This window comes from Bubalus kerabau, chromosome 3, assembly GCF_029407905.1.
Source record: "Bubalus kerabau isolate K-KA32 ecotype Philippines breed swamp buffalo chromosome 3, PCC_UOA_SB_1v2, whole genome shotgun sequence".
Taxonomy (NCBI): Eukaryota; Metazoa; Chordata; class Mammalia; order Artiodactyla; family Bovidae; genus Bubalus; species Bubalus kerabau.
The window spans coordinates 87,527,418-87,545,807 of NC_073626.1; the positions used below are offsets into that span (position 1 = coordinate 87,527,418).

Consider the following 18,390-nt stretch of genomic DNA (forward strand, 5'->3'; position numbering starts at 1 on the left):
TAGTCAGCTCAGGCTACCATAACAAAGTATTGCAGACTGAGTGGGTTAAATAACAGGAAATTATTTTCTCAAAGTTCTGGAGAATCAAAATCCAAAATCAAGGTTCTAGCAGCATTGGTTTCTGGTAAGAGCTCTCTTCTTAACTTGCAGATGGCTGTCTTCTCATTGGGTCCTCACATGACCTGTCTTCTGGGTATGCAGACTCCTGATATCTTTCCTTCTTCTTATAAGAAGTGATTCACAATGTTGTACTCAGAAACCAACATAATATTGTAAAGCAATTATCCTCCAATTAAAAAAAAAAAGGTTAGTCCTATTGGATTAGGACCCCACCCTTATGTCCTCCTTTAAAGCGAAAGCAAAGTCACTCAGATGTGTCCGACTCTGTGCAACGCCATAGACGGCAGCCCACCAGGCTCCACCGTCCCTAGGATTCTCTAGGCAAGAACACTGGAGTGGGTTGCCATTTCCTTCTCCTGTCCTCCTTTAATTACCTCCTTATAAGATTACCTCCTTATAAGTCCCTATGTCCAAATATAGACACATTGGTGATGAGTCTTATTTCAAGACTCCATAATAGTTTTCTCTCATTCTTTAGGTCATAAATTGTTCAAAAGCAACATTGATATTAGCAAACAATGACTTGTAAAATGTGAATTGAGGGATATATGAAAGGTCTTATCCATACAACCAAAATATTTCTTCTATATAGAGGCAGCATTAGATCTCATCTTGGGATAATTGTTGTTTTTCACTATTCCCCTTAAAAAAATTATCCTGAGGTGGTAATCCATAATGTTATCAGTAGTTCTATAAGAGATTAATATTTCTAATGATGCCCCTCACTGATAGAAAGAGGTTCATAATTTTCATCTTGGAGGCTTGGAGAGAGCAGAGGAAAATGGAAGAGGTTCTTAAAAAGCAGAAATAAAAGGAAATGTTTACTTGCTCCTTTGTGTCCGACTCTTTGCAACCCCATGGACTGTAGCCTGTCAGGCTCCTCTGTCCACGGGATTTTCCAGGCAAGAATACTGGAGTATGTAGCCATTCCCTTCTCCAAGAGATCTTCCCAACCCAGGGATCGAAGCTGGGTCTCCATGTCTCCTGCATTGCAGGCAGATTCTTGACTGCTGACCCACTGGGAAAGCCCCCATAGGAAGCATTACGTACTGAAAAGTCAAGTACAAATTTTGCTTGTTTCTCACTTGTGCCTCCACTCAATATCTTAAATCATTCATGACTGGGGCTTTCTCCATCTAAGAAGTGTAACAGTCCTTTTTGCTTTTCTAATAGGCTTTTCAATTAAAAAACAAGCCTGCCCATTTGATAAGGCCTTTGTTTCCCAAGATCGCTATGTTTAGTTTTTCTTCTAGGACAGGTCTCAAATGGTATTTTTTTTTAATCTTCAAAGACCACCCTTCCCCACCAGTCTACTGAAAAGAATTTAAAACTTTGTGACATTCACCAAACCTATCAACTCAGAAAAGAAAAATCTCCCCTTGGTGCTGAGAAATGCAAACAATGTAGCTTGTGGTTCCTAGAAAAGTAAAAGACTGGAGGAAATTACATGGAGAGACTTGAGAGTTAGCTTGCCCCTCTGGAGACCCTCCATCAAGGAGCAAAAGAAATAGCTCTCATTAGTCAGTTTCGCTCTATGACAGGTACTGTTCTAAGAGTTCTACTGAGAAGTGTGACGCTTGGAACGTGAGTAAAATGCAGCTTACTTTTATTTTTCATCTTCTGGTTAAACTTTATTCACCGAGTAATTCAACAGTGACTTTGGATGGTGTTTGGCAGAGCCTTCCTTCATGAGGTCACTCTCAGATAATAGGTCGATAAAAGGTCAGCTTTTGTTATGAAAACGGTCTCAATTCTAAAATTACAATTCCCAACCAACTTCAGGTCGGAAGGCAATGGGAAAACGGCTTGAACTTCGTACCCTTTATCCTTCCCCATGATCTACAAGGCGTGGCTCCCTACTTTGTTCGCTGTCCAAGCCTGTTCTATGCCCCAAACACCACACTGCCTAAGCAACACTGGCTTCCACACTGTTCCTTGAGCTTACAATCATGCTTCCACCTAAAGGATTTTGCACTGGCAAAGTCATATAGCCCATTTTACCATTTCCTAAATGTCTTTGCTTACATGTCATTCTGAACGAGAAACATTCCCTTAACACTATTATTATTTACCATCTTATTCTCCAGTCTTTTTCTTCATTGTACTTTTTTACTTGATAGACCGAATACTTACATGTTTATTAACATGTTTCCCTTAGTTGGATATGTTACACAGGTTCAGGACCTTGATCTGTTTTCTCACAGCTGTTCTTCTCATTACCATCTGAGAACTCTGAACAGTACCTGACCCAATATTAGGTGCTCAGTGTACATTTTGGGGGGCTTCACAGGTGACTCAGTGGGTAAAAATCTGCCTGCAATGCAGGAGATGTGGGTTCTATCTCTGGCTCAGGAAGATCCCTTGGAGAAGGGCATGGCAACCCACTCCAATTTTCTTGCCTGGGAAATCTCATGGATAGAGGAGCCTGGCAAGATACATACAGTCCATCAGGCTGCAAAGAGTGAGACACAACTGAAGTGACAGCATACACATACACACCCACACATTTTTTTAATTTCAGGGTAAGACTACCCCATGAGTATAAACTGTAGAATAAAGCATCTCTAAAGCAGCTCAAAGGGAGGAGTCTTGATATTTTATTTTAAAATGTGGCTGCTGCTAAGTCGCTTCATTCATGTCCGACTCTGTGCGACCCCATAGACGGCAGCCCACCAGGCTCCCCCATCCCTGGGATTCTCCAGGCAAGAACACTGGAGTGGGTTGCCATTTCCTTCTCCAATGCATGAAAGTGAAGAGTGAAAGTGAAGTCGCTCAGTCGTGTCCGACTCTCAGCGACCCCATGGACTGCAGCCTTCCAGGCTCCTCCATCCATGGGATTTTCCAGGCAAGAGTACTGGAGTGGGGTGCCATTGCCTTCTACAAAATGTAGCTAGGAGTTTATTAATAAAAGAGTAATTATTCAGATTACTCCAAGTTTGCTTACTCTATGGCTACCATTAAAAATTAATATTCTAAACATTTTATTAAAATGAGCAGTGTTCCTTCTAAGCAGCCTTTCCTGCTTTGACAATGTTTTCACTTGGGAGGCAAAACATGGAAATGAACCCGAGTCTTACTAAATTAGTATAATTGCATGTATAATTTTATAATTATTTGATAATGTTATAAATAAGCTTTTTCTTAGAAAAATTATTAATTTCATTTTAATATAACCAATATAACTTTCTTTCAACAAGGTCTGAACTCTTTAATTCTAGATTTTTTTTAATTCTCCTATTTAAACATTATAGAAAGTATCTATTTTTGTCTTCATGGCTAGATTAGTGTTTGCTGGGTTATGCTTCTGTTTCTCTGCTTCCACTGTTGCATTTAACAAAAATATTTAGGATCACACAGTAATGACTTCTTAGGGTAATGTTGCTTTACAAATGTGGTGTCTTAATAGAACTTGGAGTTTGTAGCATTATGCAAGCTAAATTGTTCTTGCACTGTAAAATGCATTTGATTCTTCTCCTCTTATAAATTCCATGTATCTCCTTTCAATATCTGCTTTCCAGGAGTCTATGCAAGATTGATGGAGACATTAAATTCAAAAACTAAAAGAGAAAAAAATGTAATGTGAGTCTTCAGTTGACTTTAAAGGAGATATATTGCTTAATAGAAACATTCAGGGAACAATGATAGTGGGCAGTAAATCCTAGATTAATTACATTTACTCAATGTGCTATAGAGCTAATTCATATAGCCAAACTTTTTTACAAAGCACTATCATTTCATGATTTTTTACACTGGACTGTAAATATACAAGCATTACTGTTAAAAGACAGGATTTTGCCCCTTATTACTGAAAGCAAAATTACTCTGCTCTATTGCAAACCTAGTAGATGTCTATCCCTGCTGCTGCTGCTAAGTCGCTTCAGTTGTGTCCGACTCTGTGCGACCCCATAGATGGCAGCCCACCGGGCCCCCCCGTCCCTGGGATTCTCCAGGCAAGAACACTGGAGTGGGTTGCCATTTCCTTCTCCAATGCATGAAAGTGAAAAGTGAAAGTGAAGTCGCTCAGTCGTGTCCGACTCTCAGCGACCCCATGGACTGCAGCCCACCAGGCTCCTCCGTCCATGGGATTTTCCAGGCAAAAGTACCCCTACATCTTTTATTAATTGATTTCTCAAAAATCTGTCCTTCATATTTTATTGTGCAGTCAACAGTAAACCTCATATTTTGAAAGATTTGAAACTGCTAAGTAACAAATCTGTGAATTCACAATGATATTCTAAATGATTCAGGAAATGTCATTTTAAGTGGTAAAATCAATATGTATTTTGGTTCATTATCGAAATACATAATGACTATTTCTAGCGTCTCCTCAGATTTTCTGTTTAACCATTTTGTATTGTGATGCCTGGCCTGAAGCAATTCTATTTTTAGTTCTAATGGAACAATCTTAAATTGCTTATTTTCTGTTTACTAAAGTCATCCTGTTTGTTACCATGGAAACTATGACAACCGCTCCAACTAGCTATTTTATTAAATGAATTGAAGATGTAGCTGAAGACTGTGAAGGTGCAGCATCTCATTCTTAAAACGTGTTTTCCAACAACTGCAAAACTATGGCCAATCTGTAGAAAAAATGAAATTAATTATGAATAAGATCTTCTACATTTCAAATTAGGGAGGCTTATCCACATTTGAAAAATCTGAATATAACTAGCACATAGTCTTCCCCAACCTACAAAGGGTATGTCTTTTAAAAGTGTATCTGTAAATCTATTCCTTGGAAATTGGAGCACATTAACCCATTTATGAAATAATTTCATAAATAATAATTAGGTCTCCAGGGCCACCCTCAAAAGCCCTTTGACCTGTAATGTCTCAATCGATAGCAATATTAGCAATAGCCTTTGTTCTCAGTTCTGGCAGCAGGAGACAAGTTTCAGAAATGTGAAGAAAGGGAAGAGTTTTCTCATACCCCGGTGCCCCTGTCTCCAGCCTCTTGGGGTCCTCTTATTACCAACTCTCCTGGGTTGATCCTCAACAGGGTCCTCCTGCCCAGTATCCTTCAAGTCAATAAAAGAAGACTGAGGTTCAGTTCAGAAGCAAAGGAAAACTTATTCTTTGATCTAAGAATGGAGAGGTGCAATCACCTGCTCTAGAGTCCAAGCTCTACTCGCTTCAAACATTGTGGCTGGGACCTCTTTATAGGGAGAAGGGTGGAGTTCTGGTGAGTGGGGCGGGGCTATGCTACTCCCCGCTGCAGATCGTAGTGCTAGGGATACAGTGACTCGCACAGGCCTAGGGAGTTGCGGTGTTAGGCGCAGCCATTTTGCACTAGCAGCTCCGGTCTGAAGTGCTGAGTGCAAGGCCTCTGCCTGAGGCATCCTACTAGCAAGTGAATCTAAATTAAGCATGAAAGAGCTTAGACTTTATCTAAACACCTAGATTCCATCTAATTTTTCCTGTGGACCCTGTGGGCTTTGCCAAGACACTCTCACTTTAGCACATCTTTCTTCAGAGTTTAACTTCCCTTCAAGTTTCACTTGGTGAAAAGGGCTTCTCTGGTGGCTCAGACGGTAAAGCATCTGCCTACAACGTAGGAGATCAGGGTTCAATCCCTGAGTCAGGAAGATCTGGAGAAGGAAATGGCAACCCACTCCAGTATACTGGCCTGGAAAATCCCATGAATGGAGGAGCCTGGTAGGCTACAGTCCATGGGGGTGCAAAGAGTTGGACACGACTGAGTAAGTTCACTTCAAGTTTCACACTTCGATCCTGCTTCTACATTGAACCATCATTCTCCCCAAGAGTCAAGATGTTCCCAAATAATTGTTTTAAAAAGAGGGAAAGCAATCAAAATACTCTATTGTCTGAATGACTGAACTCTTCCTGAAGTTTTTGCATTTTAAAACATTCAATATTTTTTTACCCAAAACAAATCCCTAACACATAAGATTTCCATAACCACAACTAAAGAAAATATTCAGAGGGTAAATGTGTGAGGAAACTGCTCTCAGGATATACTCAGATTTAGAAATCAGGCCAAGAAATCAGGCAGAAGTCAGTTGAAATGAAAAGTCAGCTTCTTTACTGTCTTCCCTAATTCTTGGATCTTGGGTTTTCTGCTCAAGGATGGATAGCAGTGGTTAGTTGTAAATTGAGTCATCTTTTTGTTCATTTAATTTCCAGGAGATTTTAATAAAATGTATCTTTTAGCCCTATAATTGTGCTTTTAAAAGAATGTCATCTTCTTGGCTAAAGAGATCAAATTAACACAATAATATAGACAAACATTTTGTTCTTATTTTCTAACAGAATACAAACCAAACAAAATCATTGTGATTTGATCATTGTGAATTTTACACAAAAAAGGAAAGAATTATTCAGTTCAGTTCAGTTCAGTCACTCAGTCGTGTCCCACTCTTTGCAACCCCATGAATTGCAGCATGCCAGTCCTCCCTATCCATCACCAACTCCCGGAGTTCACTCAAACTCATGTCCATTGAGTCAGTGATGCCATCCAGCCATCTCATCCTCTGTTGTCCCCTTCTCCTTCTGCCCCTAATCCCTCCCAGCATCAGAATCTTTTCCAATGAGTCATTGCTTTGCATGAGGTGGCCAAAGTATTGGAGTTTCAACTTTAGCATCAGTCCTTCCAAAGAACACCCAGGACTGATCTCCTTTAGAATGGACTGGTTGGATCTCCTTGCAGTCCAAGGGACTCTCAAGGGTCTTCTCCAACACCACAGTTCAAAAGCATCAATTCTTTGGCTCTCAGCTTTCTTCACAGTCCAACTCTCACATCCATACATGACCACTGGAAAAACCATAGCCTTGACTAGATGGGCCTTTGTTGGCAAAGTGATGTCTCTGCTTTTGAATATGCTATCTAGGTTGGTCATAACTTTCCTTCCAAGGAGTAAGCGTCTCTTAAGTTCATGGCTGCAATCACCATCTGCAGTGATTTTGGAGCCCCCCCAAATAAAGTCTGACACTGTTTCCACTGTTTCCCCATCTATTTCCCATGAAGTGATGGGACCAGATGCCATGATCTTAGTTTTCTGAATGTTGAGCTTTAAGCCAACTTTTCACTCTCCTCTTTCACTTTCATCAAGAGGCTCTTTAGTTCCTCTTTACTTTCTGCCGTAAGGGTGGTGTCATCTGCATATCTGAGGTTATTGATATTCCTCCCGGCAATCTTGATTCCAGCTTGTGCTTCTTCCAGCCCAGCATTTCTCATGATGTACTCTGCATACAAGTTAAATAAGCAGGGGACAATATACAGCCTTGATGTACTCCTTTTCCTATTTGGAACCAGTCTGTTGTTCCATGTCCAGTTTTAACTGTTGCTTCCTGACCTGCATATAGGTTTCTCAAGAGGCAGGTCAGGTGGTCTGGTATTCCCATCTCTTGCAGAAGTTTCAACAGCTTATTGTGATCCACACAGTCAAAGGCTTTGGCATAGTCAATAAAGCAGAAATAGATGTTTTTCTGGAACTCTCTTGCTTTTTTGATGATCCAACGGATGTTGGCAGTTTGATCTCTGGTTCTTCTGCTTTTTCTAAAACCAGCTTGAACATCTGGAAGTTCATGGTTCACGTATTTCAGTTTTTCTCATCTTGAAAAAAAAATCTGAAATTATTTGCTTTTTCTTCTTTAATTTCTTGAACATCAAACAGTAAATTATTGATTCTGTCTCAAATATGTCCTAAAAAAAAAAAGAAATATTAGGACATCTTTAAGACAGAACCAATAATTTACTGTTTGATGTTCAAGAAATTAAAGAAGAAAAAGGAAATAATTTCAGATTTTCTTCAAGATGAGAAAACTGAGTTATCTTTATTGTTTATACAACTATACTTTATATAGATTCAGAATTAATCAAAATATATAAAGGCTAAGAGTTATTTCTAGAAATGTAAAGTAATTGTCTTTTTTTTTAAATTAAAGTGATGAGTATAAGAACAAATGAGATTTGATATTCTGTCTTTCCATAATGTAGTAGTTGAATTTTCCTGTAAAATATTTCTGGCAAATTTGTGTATTTTTATGTAAATATATATGCAATAAAATATGAAATGAGAAATTAAATTTTTAATTGAATTTCACTGATCTTTTAGGATGGAAAATTCTACAGGGCTTTATTAGAATATTAATATTACTGACACTTCAAAATGAAGACATAATTTTGACCTTATACTTATTTTTTATCTCCTTAGGGTCCACTTTCATTTGTAATACTCATATAATTCCAGTTAAAAACCAAGAGGGCGTGGCTATGATGTTCATCATTAATTTTGAGTATGTGAGAGATGAAGAAAATGCTGCTTCACCAGAGAGGGTAAATCCAATATTACCAGTCAAAACTGTAAACCGTAAGTAAATGACAACATGTACGTGTTTCTTTATTTTTATGGTAAATCTTATTAATAGAGTTGCTAACATGGAACTATTTTTACATTTCATCTTGTGATACCGAATTCTTTTCATCTGAAATTAATTTACGATTTTGCATCAATACTCATCAGGAAAATCACTGTAATTTTTGAGAGTGTATATGCAATTTCCCTAGGTATTATTATCAACATTATAATTACTTTGGAAAATAGTTTAGAATTTATTCTCTATTTTCTATGCTACATAAATAACCATTTCAGTTTTTCAACTGTTTAATAAAATAGAGACTGCATTTTTTTTTCCAATTTTTATACATCTAATAGTTTTCTCTTGTCTAATTGATCTGGCTATTACCTTCCAACATATTATTAAAAAGAAATTGATAGTGAACATCACTTATTCCTGATTTTTGTGTGAATGCCACCAGTGATCCGCATTAATTCAAATGGTTGAGTGGAACGTGTTTTGTAATTTTATGGAAGTTTCCATTTGCTTCTATTAATTAATGGGTGTTGAAATTTGTAAATTACCTTTTCAGCATCTTTGGAAACAAATTTGCTATTCTGTTTCCTTATTTTTATGGTAAATCTTATTCATAAAGTTACTAACATGGAACTGTTCTTTTGTCTGTGAAAGAAGCCACATTTGGGCATGATGTATTTTATCCTGTAATATTGAATTCATTTCATCTAAAATTAATTTAGGATTTTGCATCCATACTCATCAGGAAAATTGCTCTGTAATTTTTGACTGCATATGTGCAATTTCATTAGATATTATTATCAACATTATAATTACTTTGGAAAATTATTTGTAATGTCTTCTCTGTTTTCTATGATATGCAATAATAATAAATAGTTTGGGGATTATCAGTCAGTTCAGTTTAGTCACTCAGTCCTGTCTAACTCTTTGTGATCCCGTGGACTGCAGCACACCAGGCATCTCTGTCCATCGCCAACTCCCAGAATTTACTCAAACTCATGTCCATTGAGTCTGTGATGCCAAGATTGTATGGGCTTTAAAACTTAAGTATAGCTCCCCTGTGAAATCATCGAAACCTGGTACTTGTTCGTGGAGTAGCTTTTTGACATTTCTTTTCCTCCAGAGGGGCTTCCTTGACAGCTCAGTTGGTAAAGAATCCGCCTGCAATGTGGAGACTTGGGGTCAATCCATGGGTTGGGAAGATCCCCTGGAGAAGGGAAAGGCTATTGATTCCAGTATTCTGGCCTGGAGAATCCCATGCACTGTATAGTCCATGGGGTCCCAAAGAGTCGGACTCGACTGGGCGACTTTCACTGTCACTGTTCCTCCAGAGATTAGACTAATCAAATTATTCTGCTCAGCTATTATCAGTACCTTTGTACTCCTCTGCATGCTTAGTCTTTTACCATTCAGTTTGTCAGTTTAAATTATATTATTTCATTCCCCCATTTTTACCAACAAGGCATTTGATGAGCTTATATTATATTTCCTTCTCTTTCCATTCCCTTGGTTGCAGTACTTCTGGCTTCTCAGAGGATGTAATTTACATACTTCTCACTTTTGTTTTGCCTTAAATTTCTAGTGAAATGTATTCAATGCTCACCACTTGTCTTTTTGTCAAAGTTTCGCCAAACAAACTTCTTGGATAAAGTTCATCCTCTTTAGGAGATGTTCATAAGTAAATCAACATGGCCTTTCTGACAGTTTCAGGACAGACTGGGTAGATATAAGCTATTTGGTCCACACTTTGTTGCCCTGTGAACCTAGAAGATGGTGTTCCACGTTTCTTGCATGACATTTTCCTAATGAAAAATCTGATGCCAACCCTTGTCTGCACTTTGTAAGTGATTTTGTTATTTTTCTGATTCCCAGAAAATTTCAAAAATAAACTAATAATGGTAGATTTTAATACTTTTCTTTCAAATGAAAACAGACTTTTAAAGTCTAAAACTATTGCTTTTATATGTCTAGGTTTGACATTCTATGTCAATTTTTCCAGATGTATGGTGGGCCCTTTCAATATGTACATTCAATTCATGTTATACTTCAGGAAATTTTATTGAATTATAATGTTAATAGCTATTTTCTTTTGGTTTATTTGTCTTTTTCAGAGACTCAAATAATAAACTCAAGTAACATTGCACCTTCTTTGCCTATCTTTCATATCCACCACTTCCTTTCTAGTCCTTTTTTCTGTCTTTGTTCTATTTTATTTTCTTAACTTCTCTCATTTATGGCCTATATTCTTATGGTTTGCTTGTAATGTGATATTAATTTTTTAGATAATTGTGTCTTTTTTCTATCTTGAATGTATTGCCTGTATTCTTTCAGTCTTGCTTTGCATTTTCTTCTTTGTCCAGATTTTATTCTATGTTCTTGAATTCCTAATTTATAATCTTATTTCATATCTCTAATTACTGGTATAAAATTTGAAATTTATTTTGGGGTGCTATATACCTATTCTGTCTTATGGCCAGATACATAACACACTTTCTTCTGCACGTTTTTATTCCTGTTTCCTGTTTTTCTCTTATGATATCTTTGTACATATATTAGTTTTCTTTGTATAGGTATTAGAGATATCTTTGTACAGATAATCCATTCATTAAGGACTTTCCTGGACGATCACTAATGAGAAATATCTGGTGGGGGTGGGGAAGAGAATAGGTCTTGTTTGAGTGGCTTCTTAAATTTTTCAGTTCAAAGTTTAATTCATGTATAGCAAGGAGTTTGTAAATGTGCGGGTTTTGTGGAGGAAGTTTCCTGTTCTTTAAAATATATGACACTAATTGATTTTGTTGTTTGCTTGTTTTTGTCCTCTGATTATTCTATTCCTTCATATGTGAATACGGAGAACTTATATTTATCTGCTTCCGTATTTCCTAGCTTCCAAGGGACAATTCCACCTTTGAAGATACTTCCCCCTCTCCAAGAAGTAGTGCTTTTCCAAAGCTTACATCTGGGTCTTGTACACTTTTCTAGCCACTTTTATTATCCCCCTTTTAACCAAAGCTTTCTCCATTAAGGTCACAGAATTTCTCTCAGTATTTCTTACTCAGTGTGAAACTGTCTTCTTCTGAGAGTAAACTCTATTTGATATGTGTTCCATTACTCTAAGGAGACTTTTGTGCTCCCATTTTTTCCACTTATTTTCTGCTTAGTATTGTATTGTGTTCTTAAGCAATTCTTTTGGTCTTGGACAGTTATTCCCTGGCTACATGTAAATTAACGTTTGTAATGTCTTGCTCTAATTACTCTTTAGGCATAGTTTATAGGTATTTTTATTTGCCTCCCTTATTGATCTTTGTAGTTTTTAGGAGGATCTATGAGCAAATGAAAATTTAAGTTACTGTCATTGTCTGTGGGAAACTGGAAGACTTATCCCAAAACTTTAATATTGAAAAAATAAATTGTTATACTATATGTAAATCAGAAGGCTAAATATATGTCAAATAAAAAACCCAGTCCCAAAGCCTATGTTGCAAAATGAACTAATACTAAATCAAATGTACACCAGCTAAAACATTTTCATAGTGTCAGTTGCTTTCTTAGCTGCATCGAAATGACATTATAGTATCCTGTTAAGGCAATACTGGGACATAATATATTAGTGTAATACAATTCCAATATTCTGAATATTTTACCCTGAACAATATCACCCTTGGGAAAAACTATCAAAATGGCCGATTTGTCAGTCTCCCAGGTGACATGTTTATAACAAAACTGAAGTACTATAAAAAATTAGTATAATACCAAGATTTGTTCCTTTAAGTTGATTACTATTTTTGCTTTCTTTATATTTTCTGCTAACAAACTTCATCACTATTGAATGGTTCTCAAGAATATACTTTAGGCAATCTCAGGTTGTATTTTGATCATGAATGTCAATAAGATAATCTGTTTTGGGGGAAGCCTAGTTTTGTTTCTTTTTTGTCTTCAGAAAGTCTTCATTTCTCCCCCAGAATAGTTGTCTTTCATGGCCATCAAATTGGATGAGAGTGAAAAAAGGGAGTAGTGAATTAGTTGTATGGCAAAAAAAAAAAAAAAGATTAAAAAAAAAAAGGTTTCATTTCACACTGAAATACAAACGGATAATTGAAGCTTTGATTTCTTGAATGGAAGATAATCTCTACAGTAGCCTCCCAGAGTGTCATACATAATATATGCAACTTTATACTATGATTAAAATAGCATCTCTTGTGCAAGTCACAGCAAATTCAGCAGCGATTGTTCCTTATTATGTGAACATGAGTGGTTTCCCTACACTGCAGCTGTCGCTCAAATAGGGAATCGTTAGAGAGAGTACAAATACGCAGATAAAATTGTTTCCAGAGCATTACAAAGGCCTATTATTTATAACCATTATATTGGTTTTGATTATAACTTCTGTCACTATATGCTCTAAATTTCTTTTTACTTGGTGTCAATTTTTGAAGAGTTGATTATTAAATCAAGCAGAAAAGTTAAAGACAGACAAATTATATTTGGTAGCTTCTGATACTATCCAAGTTCTACTTTGCATCATTTCTGATCTTTGGAAAATTCCCCTGTTTTTCCTTAAAGTATAATTTTGCTACCTTTATAAAATAATATATTGACTATATCAAACATTGTTGCTCAGTTGCTGCTGCTGCTGCTGCTGCTAAGTCACTTCAGTCGTGTCCGACTCTGTGCGATGCCAGAGACGGCAGCCCATCAGGCTCTTCTGTCCCTGAGATTCTCCAGGCAAGAACACTGGAGTGGGTTGCCATTTCCTTCTCCAATGCATGAAAGTGAAAAGTGAAAGTGAAGTCGCTCAATCGTGTCCGACTCTTCATGACCCCATGGACTGCAGCCTACCAGGCTCCTCCGTCCATGGGATTTTCCAGGCAAGAGCACTGGAGTGGAGTGCCATTGCCTTCTCCCTGTTGCTCAGTGGTGGCCACAAAACAAATAAACCAATGAAAAATAAAATAAAACCAAATTTTGATAAACCCCATTCTGCAGAAAAATTTCAACTTTCAAAAAGCTCCATTTCTTATCTAAATAAGGAATATAAAAGTTTGTGTGTTAAGTGGGTGTCTGGGGGTGTATGCATGCCCTTAGTATTGGTATTTAAATGAAAATAATAGGAAAAGGCTACTGTTTGTTTGAGAAGATACAGGTGTCTATAAATTTAACTGCCTCTCCTGAAATGTAGACAAAATTTTTTTAAAAATGTGAAGTGACAAGAAATACAGATGAAAAGGAAATGAAGTATTAAATTGAGAATATTAAGTAATAGAAAAGAAGCTATTAGTAAATACACAATAGAAAAGATACATCATGAAAAGACACTGTGATAAACTGGGTGGAGTAAATTGTGGAAACTTAGAGACTTGTATTGAATAAAAAGGTGAATCAGTTCTCAGCACAAATATCTAGTTTCTGAGTCAAGAACACAACACAACAAAAGTAAGCAGATTTCTCTGGGAAGAACTGATTTTTCACAAACTTAATCTCTGTTGAAGATATAGAACCAGCCATAAATAGATGACTTATTTTTCCTGGAAAGAAGAAAGTACAGGAGGAGTATTATTCTAGTAGGTCTAACTATCAAATTAATAAATACTGCACAATTGTGTTTATTAATTACTCCATAATGAATATAAATACCAATTATAATACATAATAAACCTTTTCTCACTGATGGTTTAAACTCTGTAATCTGAATAGTGGAAATGATACTGAGTGGAGGATAAAAATCTACTTTTCCTACCAAATAAAAGGGGATCACATCGAAAGGAAATAACAGCAATGCAGCAATGGGATAATGTGGTCTCTTCTTTTTCTGCTCTAATATCTGTTGCTATCAAATATTTGTACAACATGGAAGATAGCCAAACTATGTGTTCATGCTTACACTATTTATTTCAAAGTTAATTGTTATCAAGTTTAAGAGGTTTCTGTTTTTGTTATTTTAAATAAAATATTTTGAAATTTTATTTTACATGTATATTTAAATCTAGTGTTTCTTTTATTTGACAACAAAAATCTAGGCTCACCAGTCTGGTTCACACAGACACACATACACGTTCTCATTTGTTAAAAATCTCTTTAAGGTGTTTGGGAAACCTAAATTAAACAAAAACAATATACAACCCAACAGAAAATAAATACATTCCATCTTCTTTTTATGTCTTAAAACCAAAAAGTCAGTTTGAGCCACTATAAATGCTGACCTTAAGTTCATATCCCCAAATAAATTTTAACTAATAACATTCACTCCTCTTATCAATTTAAAATAGCTTTTTGTTTGTCTACTTAATCTACTGCTTCCATCACAGTCAAAAATCCATGAAGTTTTCTCATTTTACTAAACTTTAAACGTATCTCAACAAGAAAACAGGCCCATGTTTAAGTCTTTTCAGTCAGAGAAAAATAATGAATTTTATCATTTAGTGACTACACTACATGTAAAAATTGCACATAAAATACTAATTTTTTTAGATAATTTTCATCTCTTTCCATTAATAAGTATTTCAAAACTTCACCAAGGTTATCATGGCTCTCTTGTCAAATCCACCTCCTTTGTCAGACAGATCACCTCACCTTCCACATCTCAGAGGGCTTGGGGAGGGCTGAAGGAAGTCCTTTCATCAGCCCAGCTTCAACAAATGTATCTCATTCCTGGTGACAAATAAAGAGCAAGAGAGGTGAGAGCTGTGGAAAACTAAAGAAGCTCACCTTATTTTAAGTATCCAGGAACACTTAAGCTCCACTTCACAGGAGGAATGTTGTATTTTCTTCCATATCCCCCATTTTGCAAAGAGTGAGTACCTATTGGCTCAGTTATAAAGAATTCACCAGCCAATGCAAGAGACATGGATTCGATCCCTGAGTCAGGAAGATCCCCTGGAGAAGGAAATGGCAATACATTCCACTATTCTTGCCTGGGAAATCCCATTGACAGAGGAGCCTGGAGGGCTACAGTCCATGGGGTCGCAAAAGAGTCAGACACGACTTAGCAACTGACAACAATAACAATGCATATTTGTAGAATATATAAATTTTAAGAATAAGTTATTATTTGCATTGAGTAATAAAGTCATTTTTCCTACTGAATGAGCATTAGTCAGTGATATCCTGATACTGAGACCAGCAACATCATCTTATAACATGTTTGAAATGTAATTTGCTGGACCTTACACTAGAACACCTGATTCATTAACACAGAGATACAGCAATCTGTATTTTGAAAAACTCTTCAGGTCATTCTGACACATTGAAGTTTGAGAACAACTGTTCTAGGTTATTAATGGTTAGATAAAAATACATTTTAAATGAAGCTAAACATAAAAATAAAGTTAAAATTTTACAGTATCTTATTTTCACAGTTATTTTCAAAAGTGAACTTTTTCATTTAATTTCATTAAGGTATTATAAAAGAGACTCCATTATCTTTGAAATGATTAAAAATATCCTCTCCAAATCAAAAGAGAATTTTTACTTTTATGCTTACTAAAATAAAAATTTGAATTACTCTGAAAGCTTTGCCTGAAGCAAAGTCTATACACACAAAATACAGTTGGTAATTTAGGCAATTATCTAGCTAATTTAAGCCAGTAAAATGTATTCGTATGCTTTGGACTCAATATTCTTAATAATTGACACATAAAGCATATATCTTCCTGAATAGCTACGTTACTCCCTCATATTTGTATTTCAGGGTTCAGACCCCAAGCTAAGGAACAAAGACATTTTCTGTATAGCTGGTTTATAAAGGGCACTCACAATGTTTTTACTATTCTCCATTGGAGCTGAAAGTCATTCTTTAATTCAAAGATGAAGAGCTGTGGTAGTAACAGTTTCCCACTCAGCAAGCATTACTATAGAAACAATCCATTATTCAGATGAATTTAATTAAAGGTTTTACAACATAACTAATGTTTACTATTATCATGTGTGTGGAAGTTTCCTCTTTTTAAAGATTAAATTTGACATAGAAAAAGGAACCATGACATTGTTGGTAAAAGAAATCTGGGAAAAGTTCAGTCATAAGTTGCAATCAACTTTATATCACGCCACCCCACCCCCCAGGATTTGGGCAAAATACATGTTTCTAGGATCAAGAAAATTACTAATCATTAAAAATTATGCATTATCCTTTTGTTAGCAATGAATGTTAATGACAGCCTAAATGAGCATGTCCACATCAGAGTCCCTGTGTGCCTACCGTTTGGAAGAATTTGTTACTTAGCAACACCCAAATTAGGGACAGTCCCTATTTACACAGCATGAGGGTAACAGGTGTCTGTACCATTTGTGTTCGGAACACTCCATCAAAGAGTTCCTGTCGATTGTAACAACTATTAATACATGGTCATCTTGGGTCAATCTAGGTACAAATGTTATTACTTTCGCATAACATGAATGGACTCTTTAACTTGGCATTTTGAAAAGAAAGAATTCTATAAAAGAGAAACAAAATAGCAGTATTGTAAATCATACATTGATTTATTAAGCAGTTAATACTGGAAACCCAGTTAGGTATTTATAATTCTAATGTGTTTGATTTCATTTCCAATGCCTCCTTGTGGAGGGATTTTTGACTTTAGGTGGCTAAGGGAAGTCCACCAGCCTGTCCCGTTTTCTGCCTTATCTCCCTTATTCTAAACCTGTGTTTTCTGCTTCTTTGCCCTCAAGATGTTGGAAGCAGTGCTTCTCAGACATCATCAGCATTTGTGAACTTGTTCCAAAAGTTCTCCGCTGCTGCTATGGCCCCTGTGGTTATTCTCACTCCCACTACATCAATAACTTCCCCTGATCTCCACACACATGATCTTGACACATTCCTTCAAGATTCCTATCTTGTCCTATACTTAATGCCTTATTGTGAAATGTTTCTTTTTCTCCAGTATCTCTTACCCCAGGAAATGTCCCAGAAGTCTAAGTCTTTCAAGGCATTACAGATCACATCTGCTCCTTTAAAGGGTCCCAAATTTAGCTGCAGGTTTACCAGGTTGATGGACACCCTGGCGACCTTTTGTTTCACAAACACCAGGACTGCACTGGCTTTACTGCCCCATTTGTCACCCACTAATCAGGTTAGCCAGGTCAGTACTGAGTTCACTCAGAATAATGTTTTTTTCTTTTTTTTTCCCGCAGTCAAACTGCTAGCTACTGCCTTCTTTGACAATACTGTGGGTTGTTCCAGCAGCCCATGGGCATCATCATAGACTCCTAACACATTAGTAAGATAGACATCTCCTCTCAGGGTGCCTCTGTGGAAATTTCTTCCTGAAAAGGAAAGTCAAATATGTCAATTATTTTCCCTGTTTCTCCCATCACATTTGATATGTTTCTCTCTCTGACTCAGAGATTAAAATTATATTTCTCTGCACATCCAGAGCTAGTTGGCTGGAGAAAAGTCCCACAGTGATTTTAAGGCTTCCGATTTAAATGCCAGATGTGTGAATACCCTGGTTATAGAAAGGTACATTGATATTAATTCATGAATTCTTTTGTGTGATAGTGACAGTGAAAGTGAAGTTGCTCAGTTGTGTCCGACTCTTTGCGACCCCATGGACTGTAGCCTATCAGGGTCCTCTGTCCATGGGCTTCTCCAGGCAAGAATACTGGAGTGGGTTGCCATTTCCTTCTCCAGGGGATGTTCCCAAACCAGGGATCGAACCCGGGTCTCCTGCATTGCAGGTGGATGCTTTACCATCTGAGCCACCAGGGAAGCTTACTCAGATCATTTTTTTCAGACCCTAGACTGACTGTCCTTCCCCATCTGTACCATAGGCACTGTGCCTGACACCTTCCTCAAGGCAGGGACAGATGCAGAAAATATTGGCCCCTTCAGGTACACAGCTCCATCCCTCACTGGGAGTTGTAGTCAAAGACAGGCACCTGTCTTACCCAAGGTCATGGCCCTTCCCATGGGATACCTGTAACCGGTGACTAGCTGCAACA

The 18,390-nt window shown here is 36.9% G+C and overlaps 1 protein-coding gene across 1 annotated transcript in view; it reads left to right on the plus strand.

The window, feature by feature from the left end:
- The window catches only part of KCNH7 (potassium voltage-gated channel subfamily H member 7), a 526,390-nt gene that overhangs the window by 360,201 nt on the left and 147,799 nt on the right, over positions 1 to 18,390 (plus strand). The window contains exon 3 of the mRNA XM_055572409.1: positions 8,295 to 8,450. Within this exon, the coding sequence (XP_055428384.1) occupies positions 8,295 to 8,450 (156 nt within the window). The remainder of the gene's footprint in view (positions 1 to 8,294; positions 8,451 to 18,390) is intronic.